Source organism: Pan troglodytes, chromosome 17, assembly GCF_028858775.2.
Source record: "Pan troglodytes isolate AG18354 chromosome 17, NHGRI_mPanTro3-v2.0_pri, whole genome shotgun sequence".
Lineage (NCBI taxonomy): Eukaryota > Metazoa > Chordata > Mammalia > Primates > Hominidae > Pan > Pan troglodytes.
This window is the reverse complement of record NC_072415.2, coordinates 42,864,254-42,877,333: the sequence shown is the minus strand read 5'-3', so window position 1 is coordinate 42,877,333 and position 13,080 is coordinate 42,864,254. Positions and strand designations below refer to the sequence as shown.

Genomic DNA, 13,080 nt, shown 5'->3' with positions numbered 1-13,080 from the left:
TTCAGCTTGTTTTGCTCCTTATCAGCCTCTACTTCTCTTCATATCTGTCAATAAGTTACAAATATAAAAAGAATTATTTGTGTATTTGTGCATATAAAAGAATATAATTGTATTTGTCACATATTTAGCTTACTAATGGAAACTTATTACAATGGCACACTTACACTTCCCTACCAGGCTAAAATGTCATATTTATATAGAACTATAAAATACCTCTTACTAACCTTTCCAGGTAAACCAAATGTTTTTAATTTCATACATTTGTTACCATAACTACCCAAATTAATATATGGCCAACATCAAAAAGAAGGCAGCCATGTAATGAATTACACCATCTATGTTTAACCTTCCTTCCATCGTACTACCTGAAGTGTTTCATTTTGTGGGAAAAACGTAAAAGTGGGTCATTCAATATTTCCCCAAAGATTTTTAGTTTTTTGACATATTTCTATTTCCACACCTTAATGTGGGAAGAAAGAGGGCTGAGGAAATGATGGGACGAAAAGATGGTGTTTTCAGGAGTGACAAGAGGACCTTAAATAATTGAATGTTTTGAATGTTTTATGCTTGACAAAGATAATGAGGGGAAACAAAAGGAAGAAAAGAGAAGATAGAAAAATAAATAGAAGTTGAAGAAAAACATAGGTGAGATAAAAAGAAGGCATAGAGAGAAACAACCATGAATTTGGTAACTATTAATGATGACAGATTTTATGCCTTTATTTTTCTGATTGAGGCTAGTTGGTAGAAGAAATCTCACGGTTATGAATCCTGAGAGATCTATGGTTACAGAATTGGATTTCTAGACATGTTTGATATTTGGTTTACCTTATTTAGAGGTTTTCTATTAAGCCCCTGGAAAAACCTGGAAGATCTAGATATCCATTTACTTAATCATTTTAAGAGAGAGCAGTGGCAGTGTCATTGCTGACCATGTAGACTCACATATCCTCAAAATATTAACTCTTCATTTATTTCCTCCCCCTTTGATTTGTAAATATTGTTTCTATCAAATTGCCCATTGGCACTTTCCTTTATGAGCTGATTTATGCAAAATTTATTATTCCGTTTCTGTCTTCCCTGCTTAGCCCCATATTTTAAAGATCATTCTGTGTGGCTATAATATTTGTCTAGTCCATTTCTTCTCATCACTGTAGAGTCTTTCACAGTTTACTTAGCCATTCTACGAATGAATGGACACCTATGCTGCCCATGAAATTAAACTTTAGCTTAGCTCAGCAACATGAAATTAATTCTGAGCCCCCCAACAGAAGTTTCAGGAGTCAAAAACTGAGCAGACCTCTCTATCTACTTATAATGCAAGACCTCTATGAACCACTTTTAATTAAAGAAGGTGTGGGGTAGACACATTTGGGCATGATTTATGTTATTTTAACAGCTCTGACTACTCTTTACAAAGTTATTGAGTCCATTTTGAGAGTACTTACAAAGCTCACAAAGATTTCTTCTTTTTTTTTTTAAGGACTTGGAGATAATTTTGAAGTGACTGTTGATTGGCTGTGTCACCTTACTATGGTCCTCTGCTGGAAAAATAAAAATGCTTTCTAACCATGTTTTTTTATGCTTAGGCCTAAGTAGAGCCCAAATAGATCTTGAGTGAGAGGTTTAAATTGGAACTTCATTAAGCACGTGATATGGTTTGGCTCTGTGTCCCCACCAAATCTCATATTGAATTGTACTCCCATAATTCCCAGGGGTTGTGGGAGGGACCTGGTGGGAGATAATGTAATCATGAGGGCAGTTTCCCCCATACTGTTCTCATGGTAGTGAATAAGTTTCAGTAGATCTGATGGTTTTATCAGGGGTTTCCACTTTTGCATCTTCCTCATTTTCTCTTGTTGTCACTATGCAAAAAGTGCCTTTTGCCTCCCACCATGATTCTCAGGCCTCCCCAGCAATGTGGAAGTGTATGTCCAATTAAACCTCTTTTTCTTCCCAGTCTCAGGTATGTCTTTATCAACAGTGTGTAAATGGACTAATACAGCACGATACTAATATATATTAATTAAGACTCTATAGTAGGGGTCAGCAAATGTTTGTCTATAAAGGAACAGGCAGTAAATATTTCAGGCTTTATGGTCCACTCAGTCTCTATTGCAATTACATAACTCTGCCACTGTAAAGCAAAAGAGACTGAAGACAATATGTAAACCAATGAGTATGAGGTGTTCCAATAAAATTCATCTACAAAAGCATGCAGGGGCTGGATTTGGCTGGAGAGCCATAGTTGGCTTATCCCTGATCCAGAATATCATTTTCCCCTATACCGAGATTAAATTATTTTGGGAAGTAGATACATCCCGAAATGGTTATCTGTAGAAAATTGCCTTAGATATTTTATATCATATTTCTGCTTGGGATACGTTGCAAGGTTTGGACAGTGCCCTAATGTGAACAACAGTACCAGGTGAGTAAAGATGCTCATAATCTCTTCCTTCCCAATAAAGCAGCAAAAGAATGAAGACATTACCAGTAATTCAACCCATAAGGATATTGTATTAGACTGCAAATTATTTGCTGAACTTCTCATAGTTGGCACATCTGTGGCAATAGCCCTAATGTTTTCTGACCCTGAATCTCCAAGGAAAAGACTGAGGCCTATTTTTTTTTTTTTACTTCAAAGCACTCTCCTCCATGAGTATCTAATTTATTTTGAAAGGCTGATGTAATTCTATAGGGTATTCAGAAATTAGAGCATTTACATACTAGAATCTTAAGGGTTCTGCAATTCATACCCAAGATTAGGAGGGGATGTAAACCCAGAAAGGGTGTCAGACTGAAATTAGGCTGGACCCTAGCCTTAATGTTCTGTCCATGTGTGACCTTGGGCAAGAAATTGACTTCCTTTGCCCCTATTTCCTCATCATCGATGTAGAAAATTTTTTTTAAATTTTTATTTCTGAAGGACTTGCACCAAATTGTTAATGCTATCTCTGGAGTATAGAAATGACAGTCACTGTGAAGAAAGGTTTTAATTTTCTACTCCATGTACCTCTCTGTTATTTTGTATATAATATAATCAGCATGTATTACCTCATAACAAACAGATTTCTAAAAGAAATATTTAAATTCTGATGTAACATAGATATGACAATAAAACTGACATTAAATATATAAAGTGCTTTCAAAATTAACCATTTTCTACAAATGTAAAGTGGCATCAGGTTATCTGACTACATCAATGGCAACTTGCAAAATATACATATTTTAATCATTCAAAGCTTTTACTTAATTTATGCCATAATATGTGTTCTGGAACCCCTTAGATCAGTTTTTCTCTCATTTGTAATGAAGTTTCTAGGTACTGTTCTTACAATTTCTGCATTTATACAGTACATTATTACTTTATGATAAAGTTAGTTCATAATTCCTTAACTGTTTTTGCTGATGACCTTTTAAAGTTGCATAATTAGAATAAGTTGTGGTTATTGTATTGGAATCTGTATCCCATGGGCCAAGAAGGCAGCACATTAATTCTCTGCATCACCCACTCGATGTGCAGTGCCATCAGCACAAAGATATTATTCTTTGTAATTACATAAAGAAAGGGTCTATTTAGTGTTAACTGACCTTTCTGTGACTGATCAGCCTTTTCCGCCAGTGAAGTAGAAATGTATATCATTAAAATGTGAGTAAATAGGAAACCTTTCTACATCTTAAACTGTTCAAATCAGGAGGTACACATGAAGAGGAAATGGTTGTTCAGCCTTTCACATGATGCCGTGAAAAGAGGAGCAGACTTTTAAAATATATATTTTAGAATATATATTCTTAAAATATATTTTAAAATATCAACAAATTAAAATATAATTAAATGATTATAATGCATAGGAATAGTTAACAAGGGCATAACATCAAATATGTTTCTAACACTCTTGATATCAGAAAAAAATTTTAAACTCAAAAATATATTCAGGATTAAAAATTTTAAGTTTATTTAATACACAATTAATAAATTTAGAGAAATTATTACTGTGCCCGTCACTTACTGGGGACAAAAATTGTGCCACGGATTATTCTAAGACGTAATATACTTTAAATACTGTAACCATTTAAATCATGTCCTTTAATTTAGAAAACATCATTGGGGATATAGATTAGGTGAAACCGATTTTTGCTCCTTTTCTTATTACTTAATTTATTTCTGTAATCAGTTATATCAAATTATTTGAAGGGACATAAATGATTTTGAAGAAAACTTGACCCAATGGAAATTTAATAGCTAACATAAGTGGCATTTGTGTAAGGTTTTCTTTAAGTTATTCAATAGTTATAGGAGGAATACTATAGTCAGTATGGAGATAAATGTTTCTTTCTTTAACACACACCCACATTGATCAGGTGTTTTTTAATAATTAATAAGCATCTGTATTTCTGGGTCAGGTTTTCCCTGCTAAGACCACATACAGAGCTCTTATATGAAATATCTCCAGAAATCAGTTGACAAACTGATGCTTCCTTGAAACTTCGCTCATCACTTTTGCTGGAACTGATCTCTCATGGAACTACTATCGTTATGTGGATATAGCTTTTATCCTTCTTCATGCATAATGCATCCTGATGTAGTTAGCTTTGTGAATGCCTCTATTCCCTTATCTGATTGCAAGCTCCTTCTGCCATGAAATTGTGTGCTTTTTCATGTTATTATCAATAATTCTTCGTCAAATATATAAAATAAACAGAGACAAAAATAATAATAGGGAACAAGCAAGGTTAACAAAAGATGTTCAAAAATTCTCAATGAATTTCTTCTGAGTTCTGAGAGGCAATGTCATAATGTCCGTTAGTAAACTTTATGCATAAATCAATGCAGTAGCTAAATTTGTAAACCAGTCAGGAAAGTAAGATGAGGAGTCCTTTGTGTCCTCATATAGTTGGGAGCTGGGGTAGGGCAGCTAATGGAAGTATTCCCCTGGACTCTGGCAGGGACAGGTTTGATTGGTCAGCTGCGTGTCACAGGCTTTCATCAAACAGTGTCATAAAGGTGCCTCCGCCAGTACCTCCCATACTGCTTTTCTGTCTTGCTCAGTACGTACTTTTGAATAAATGAGTGAATAGAGAGCATTTTGTTAAACATGATAATACATAGAGTTTAAGGTATGTAATAATCTTGATGCAGAGGATTGATTTGTTCATTTACAAATCAAGAATGTTCTTTTAAAACTAATTATCAGAGAACTCGCCTTGGACAAGAGAATGGTTTCTATGGCAGCACAGACAAGGAAGTGGGTCCTGGGAGAGTTAAAACAGTTATTTGCTCCTCTGAGGCTTCAGGGTATCGACACATATCATTCTTGCAGACTTGCTTCTTGGAAACACTAGGGAGAACTCTTGCTTTCTTTAGTAATTGGTGTATAGATTTTAAGGGAGAAGCAATGCAATAATGCTTCTATGCATACTGTAGGTGATGCCCTTAATAAAGAAGATATTTTCTCCCTGTCTTCTACATTGTTAGAGGATCAGCCTGTATTTTAAACATTTGTGTTAATTACACTAATGCCCGTGAATAAAAGTGGGGGATGCTTTTGAAGTTACTCACAAAGAGACTTGGAGCCCGCTTGTCTTGTTTATTCTAAAATATATCCCCTGTACATGCTATGAATCAGTCTCAGCACCAATACCTGCTTTAAGGACATCAAAGCCTCATGGTATGCAAAACTATCATTCCAGTGCTCGAGAAGGGCAGAAATGTACCAAGGGCATATAAGAGGACTGTGGGGATTCACTGGGATGAGATCAATGGTGTAATGCGTGGGCATGTGCACAAGATCATATACTATTGAAACAGTGGTGCTTGGAACTGACATTACTTGTAATGCTATGCACTGATAGGATACTAAATATGTGGATACATGTTATTGTTTACACTTAGTAATATGCTGAAGTCAAAAGACAGCAGAACATTTAACCTTATCTATGAGAGTTTAATTCACAAGCCATAGGCAACAATAATCTACTATTCCTAAGGGGCCAAGAAAATATTTCTCTTGACTCTGACTCCTCCAAATTTGCTCAGATATATACTAACCTTTGTGGTGGGGCAGCTTCGATCTTCTGATTCAAATCAATGATTTTTTTTCTTCTGTGAAGCTTTTTGTTTATGCTGTTCCCCCACTTGATAGAATCAATTCCACTGTAACTGGAATAGAATTGTTCACACTTCAGCCTCCTCCAACTACAGCTTGTAATCCTTGGCGGACAGGAATTATATCTTATCCTTCTTTTAATTCCTGGCCTAACCATAGAGCTGAATCCGTAAAGTAAACTTCCCAAGGGCTTGCTCAACAAATGATTAAATAAACAAAAAAATGAAGAAAAGGCTAGATGTGAGGATGCTCTGGAGTAAAATCAATCAATAAATACTAACAATACATTTTTTTGTTTTCTGATAGTTCTGGTGGGAAGTCCATTCTTTCCATCCATGAGACTGAAGTGAATGTGGTGCAGTCTATGCAAGAATATGGATGTGGTAGCAAGAGCTGGCAGAGCTCTGGTGAGATGAAAGAAAGCAAGGAGCTGTCTGCAGTAAATTCTTAATAACCAAGAATTAGGGGATGACAGACAGATCATCAGAAAAGATTAGCTAAGACAGCAACAGACAGTTACATCAGGACAGGAGAGTAGAGTTAGAACTGGGTCAGAAGATGACAGCTCTCTTACAATACATAATTGAAGGAAAAACCTAGCCCCTCTGCCGGGTAAACTGGATCCAAATGCCTACATTAAGAGTAATTAAGGGTATATATGACACATTGCTATGCATTTAGTCATAGACACCACGATGATTGTACTAACAATAAGGTATTTGTAAACAGCTATTTCACTTTTTGTACTTACATGTATAGTGCAAATATTTTAATCATAACCACCTTTCTAGAATGTTTGAATCAAGTTTTTTTCTTGTAATCTCCTTTGGCATTAGTCCACCTTTGATTTTAAAAATAACAGTTCAAATAGATTTAAACTTTGTCCAGGATAAGTGTCTCTGGTGGAAGCTCCACAGATCTCCAAGGGTAGCATTATTCTACTGCATTCAACCATAGTCCACAGTTCTACAGGTCCCAGCTTTGAAGGTCCATGCATTTGGTCTTGCCAGGGAATGCATCAGACCTAATCAAATAATGAGATATGGAATCATGTAGATCAAAAAGCACAAGAAACTAACAATATATAACCAATATGCCCATATTTATGTATAATTAACAGTAGCCTGGGACCACATTCTAATTTCCATAAGTGGCTTGTTTTACCTATGTCAAAATGCTGTGTTAACCAGATTATAATAAGACAGTTGCTTGGCAGAAATGGACTTAGAACTATGGAATTCAGTTATTTGATTTAATTATTTAATGTCATTACATTTTATGAAGACTGCATTGCATATAGTGTTTAAAAGTGCTGGCTCATGTTTGCGAAGGGAATATATTGGATGGTTAAGGGTACAGGATCTGGAGCCAGTCTGACTTGATGATGCAAAGCCCAGCTTCACTGCCTAATAGCTGTGCAAACTTGCACAAGATATCTGGCATTTCAGTTGCTTTGGTTGTATAACAAATACCCCAAAACATCATGGTGTAAAATGACTATGCTCATGATTCTATGTGCCAGACATTTGGACAAGGCCGAGCGGGGATGGCATGTCTCTGTTTCACCCTTTCTGGACATCAGTTGGATGACTTGGAGGCTAGGGGTTAGATTTATCTTCAGCTGACTCACTCACTCACAATTGATGCTGTTGCCTGAGAATTGAGCTAGGACTGTTTGCTGGAACACCTACACATGGCCTCTGGCCTAGATTCCTTACAATGTGGTGGCAGGTTCCAAGGGTGAATGCCCTCAAAGAGAGGGCCAGGCAGAAGCTGTATGCTTTCTATTATATAAGCCAGCCTGGGAAGTCACTTAGCATCATTTCTACCATCCTCGATTAGCTGGAAAAGCCACAAGTCTACCCAGGTTCAAAGGAAGGAGAAATAGACTGTACCTTTGGATAGGGAGTGATAAAGTTCTGTAAAAAACATCGAGACTGAAAATATTGCTGTGGCCATTTTTGGAAAATACAGTTTACCTCAACTGATATCTCTCGGCCTTGTCTTTCTTACCTGTGACATGAGGATAATAATATAAAGTCTCAGATCATTGCTACAAGGATAAATTCAGTAAATACTGCATTCCTAGCACAGCTCCTGACTATAGTAAGCACTCCCTAATATTAGCTTTTACTCTTTTTCTAATTCTCATTTTTGTCATCAAGCTAATGTAACACAGTATAACTAATACTAGAGTGGAAGTGGAATGGTTTCCAGAACTGAGACGGTTGAGGCTTTGGGTCTGGAGGAATGTTTCCTGTTGATAGGCACCGGCTATGTTAGTGTCCCTGACTTTATTTCATTTTTGCTTCCAGTGCTTATCAACTTCTTTTAAAGTGGCATATTCTTTTTAGGGAGAGGAGGGTTGTTAATATCTTACATTCAGTTACAATACAGATTTACTATCCTGGGTAATTTTCTTTCTTCTGAAGGTGACTGTGTAAGTCTCAGTTGTTATTTATTATATGTGGAATTTATAACTTAACAGGCAAGTTCAGCCTTATTTCTAATTTCTTTGCTGTATATCACAAAGTGAAACAGAAATATGATATAGGCTTATATTTTTTATATTTTTATATAAAATATAAAAATTTTGTATTTTTATATTTTATATTTTTATATTTTTTTCCCAAAAAGAACCAGTTTTCTGATTGGAAGTCCCTAGTCCCCACTTACCCAGTGAGAGATGAGAAGAGGGAAAAATAAACTGAAAGTGGAGAAAATTGAGGAAAAGTCCAAGTGGAATCTATGGCTTAAAGAACAAGAAAAGTCAAGTGGGGGGGGTGGGGAGTAGAACTACTATTTGTGTATTTTGAATACTCAACCTGTCTCCATTTTTCAGCATTTTTGCTGACAGAGAAGGAAGCCAAGCCTTTCCTTAGCAATGGTTCTTCCACACTTTGGGGATCATGGGCTAACTAAATAACCCAAGAAAAATGCTGTGTACAGTTTAATGAGGTTCACATACCTTCTGAAAGTCAATGATTCACCCAAAATAAAGAATTCTTGTTAAACCTGGACAATATGGTTATCTTTAGAATAGTTTTTAATACAAAAACATATTGTATGATTTCTCTTTATATACTTAAAAGAGTATATATACACTTAAAAGTGTGTATATATATATACACCTCTCAAGTAGTACAGTATCAAATAGTATAATGAATGTGCCATATTATAATGGTGGTTATATTGCCGATCAGTTACTTCATAGAAGTTGAAAAATAAAATGTGTGGTTCCAAAGGGCACAATATATATATTTCTGAACTAATATTATGGGCATACATGCATTTACTCATTTACTGAAAACCTGTGCACCTACTTACGTTAGATTCTTCACAGTGCAACATCCCTTAGGGCGAACAAAATGATGGTCTCATCCCTCATGGAACCTACAATCTAGATTTTGTTCAGTCCTTATAAGCATAATCTTTATTTTATAATAAAATATTGGGAAAAGAAGCTGTAATATCCCCAAAGTATCAAGGCTTAAAGAAAAATTTGTGATAATAAAGAACAAACCATCACCAAGTAAAATATTTTCCTTAATAAACTCTAGACAATATGGAAACTATTAACAAACATTCATTACATCTCTTCTCTTCACCAAGCTATCTTCCTAATGTTTTACCATCTTAATAAGTATTAATAATTGGAATTGAATAAAAAACAATAAATCTATCTTTGAGAAAGTGTTATATGTACTTAGGCCTTTTGAGTGAATGTAATAGTATGGAAAATAAAAGAAGTGAAAAAAAGAAGAATTCTACATTCCAGTTATCCTTTTAGAAGCTATTTCCCTTGCACATATTTCCACCAACAATTATCATTCCCCATTTGTGTCATTTACATTTAACAATATTATTGGTTAAAGTTAAACAAGTCAAAGTTGTGAGGTGGACTCTCAGTTAAACATTTTCAGTGTCGAATGAACATTATTATTTAAAATTAATAAAACTTAAACTTCATTATACATCTGAAGGTCACTGACTTTCAGGAATAAGTAGTGAATTGATACATCCTTCATATATTCATTACTGGAGAATGATAATATAAAATATTGTGACTGATGTAACGTTTTGAAGATTTACTGGCATAACTACACAATTTGCTTTTTTGGCATATATTCTAATTGCGATATATAAAGTGGAAGAACTGGTATCATTCAGAAATTGAACATGTATGCATTTAGAAATAAAACTGCATATTAAACATTGAGCAAAGTATATATTATAAAATATTTCCCCAATTAAGTTCCATTAAATTGGTAAAATGCAAATCCTGGAACTTTGTATCACTCCTCTCAAATTAAATGTTTGTAGTAGCCACCTAGAAATGGAAAGAAAAGCACCTGAGAAGTAGGATGTCTCAGATATCAGAGTTGTGCTTAGATTTAATCAAACAAACAAATGAACAAAAAATTCAAAATGATTCCTATTCCTTTCTAAAGTAGAACATTTATCAATGTTACAAGTTAATCACTTCAGGATTGGATTTTAATATTAATGTCAAAATCTTAAATTAGTATAGCTATCTTTTGAAAAGAATCTCCACCAAAGGAAAATATTAATAGAACTTTGTCCTCATAACAAAAAATAATTCAATGTGATTTTAGGCAAGTTTATAGATAAAAATTTCTGAAGTTTTAAATTATTGTGACAGAATTAAGACAAGGGCATTTAAAATGATTCTCAGTTGGTCATTTTGGCTTTTTGAAGAATAGCTATGACATAATATTTATCATTAGGGATCAATATGGATACCAGGCTTTCATGAGAAATATGTTTGTTGACTTTAATAAATCTTCAAGTGTGTAAATACAGAAATATTTGTACAGGCAATTTTCTGCTGAATTACATTTCCTCTATACACATTCTCGCATGGCAACATATTTTTTAACAACTTATACTAAGGGTTTGTTGTGATGGCAATTTTCACAAAGAAATAATTTTAATTGCTTCACAATGGTTATTTCTGTATCTAGTTATTTAATCATCATTATCATCGTCATGATTAATCTGCATTTATATGTTTTGACAACTTATTTTGCTATTATAAATAACATTGTAATGAATAAAGCATTTTGCTTAGGATAGATTCCCAAAAGAGAAATTACTGGATTAACAGGTTTGAAAATATTTAAAGCTATTGATAAATACCATATTTTTTAAGCAGTCAGAGTAAGTTTTCTGTGCAAGAAATGTAAAAAAAAAAAATCAGAAACTAAACTCAGTTCAGGCATTTAATTTAAAATTAAAGATAGCCCCCAATTTGCCAATGAATAGTGATGCAAAGTTATTTTCTAAAGAGTTTATATTAGATTTGACATATATTTATTTAGTCATGGAGGAGGACATTATAAAGTTCTCAACTGCTCATACTAGCAGATTTAACTTTTATTTAAACATAACTAAAATATATTAATTATAAACAATGATGCTGGGTGCTTCTAAATTTTGCATTCCCTATTCTTTGTCTTTTACTCTTTCCTCATCTATGTTCTTAATGTTTTCTGTGGGTACCAACATTCTGAACTTCATGGAGATGAAATTCTAAGCTACAAGGTACCATCTATTCATTTAAGCACAGGGGCTAGAGAAAAGTATAAGAGGACAGGAAACTGTGAAAGTGCTCCTGGGATGCTGATTAAAGGGTCCCAGGACTGGGCACCTTTCAAGGCATGATAGACGGAAGTTCAGGAAAAAGGCAATGAAAAGAGGTGAATTAAAAGTCAGACTAACTCTGATGAATCACACATTAATGCTAAAAAAAAAAAACCTGCATCAAAAAAGAATATTATTAAATCAACAAAGGATATTGGTATCAGGAGAAACATTTTTTGGTTATTTTGTTATTTTTCTACTATACATAATAGAGCATGTTTAGATAATTTAAAAGATGTAAAAATTCAAACAAATCCAAATGATTTTAATTGCGTTTATATATATATACACACAATTAAATTATATTTTTTTACCTTCTAGAAAATAATAGCTGATTCACTTGAAGAAAATCTGCGTTTAGCTCAAGAGTATCAACAGCTACAGACTACATTCTTAAAAGAAAAGGACAATTATTTCAATATATATGATAAACAGCTATCACTTGATACTTCAATTAGAGATAAGAAACAGGTATTGGTTTTTCTAATTGTTTTAAGATAATGATTTATGTCATATATGCACTATAAAAGTAAAAAGTAGTCAGTTTGGGTGCCTCTGATCTGACGATGATATCCACAACATGGCCTATTTTCTCTGTGTAGTTTTGTTGTATATTTATATCAACCTTTTAAAATTGAATTTTGAAAGAATATTGGAGAAATGAAAAGCTTAGTTTCTAATCCACTATTCTATAGTAATTTGATTTTGATTAATATGACCAGAAATGCCAATTTTTTATCTGTAGATTTAAATATATTATCATAGTCTTTATATTTCAATTCTAAGAGTGGGTGATTTCCCATGGTAGGCCTCTAAATTGTCCTTTTAGTATACAGGCTCCAAATTCTGGTAACTATTTTCTTATTAGATATGGAGACTAATTGGAAACTTGGAAAAATAGCTGACTTTCTCTAATTACTGAAAATCATTGGGAATTCTAAATATATTTTATAAAATCTTCTGTAATGGTAAGTGGAAAGGTAAAGCACACAATATGCTATGAATCAAAAAGGAAGAAAAAGTTCTATTACTAGAGTGTTATAATACAGCCACTTCATTTATATTCTCCAGATACTTAGTAACAATAAAAAATATTTTCCTTAAATATTTGTTTTCCCCCAGGATTCAAATTTCAGAAAATACAGTCATTATTTTTTAATAATTAACCTAACCATGAAAACCAAATTGATCCTTTCTCCTACTGGTATCACCCATATTGTTGCATTATAAATCAGTAGTTTAGAATAGCAGTGCTATACTTACGGCTATTATGGAATGTTGGGAAGGCAAAAGGTGGGATTTTAATGCA

At 33.7% G+C, this 13,080-nt stretch overlaps 1 protein-coding gene across 6 annotated transcripts in view; it reads left to right on the top strand.

Annotated features, from left to right (window-relative positions):
• CCDC178 (coiled-coil domain containing 178) overlaps positions 1-13,080 on the top strand; it is a 503,110-nt gene that overhangs the window by 333,052 nt on the left and 156,978 nt on the right. For 5 of the 6 annotated variants that reach the window (XM_001160604.7, XM_024351001.3, XM_063795580.1 and 2 more), the window contains one exon: positions 12,093-12,242. The exons of the other annotated variant lie outside the window; for it this stretch is intronic. In XM_001160604.7, coding sequence (XP_001160604.4) covers positions 12,093-12,242 — 150 coding nt within the window. The remainder of the gene's footprint in view (positions 1-12,092; positions 12,243-13,080) is intronic. 6 annotated transcript variants of the gene reach the window in all.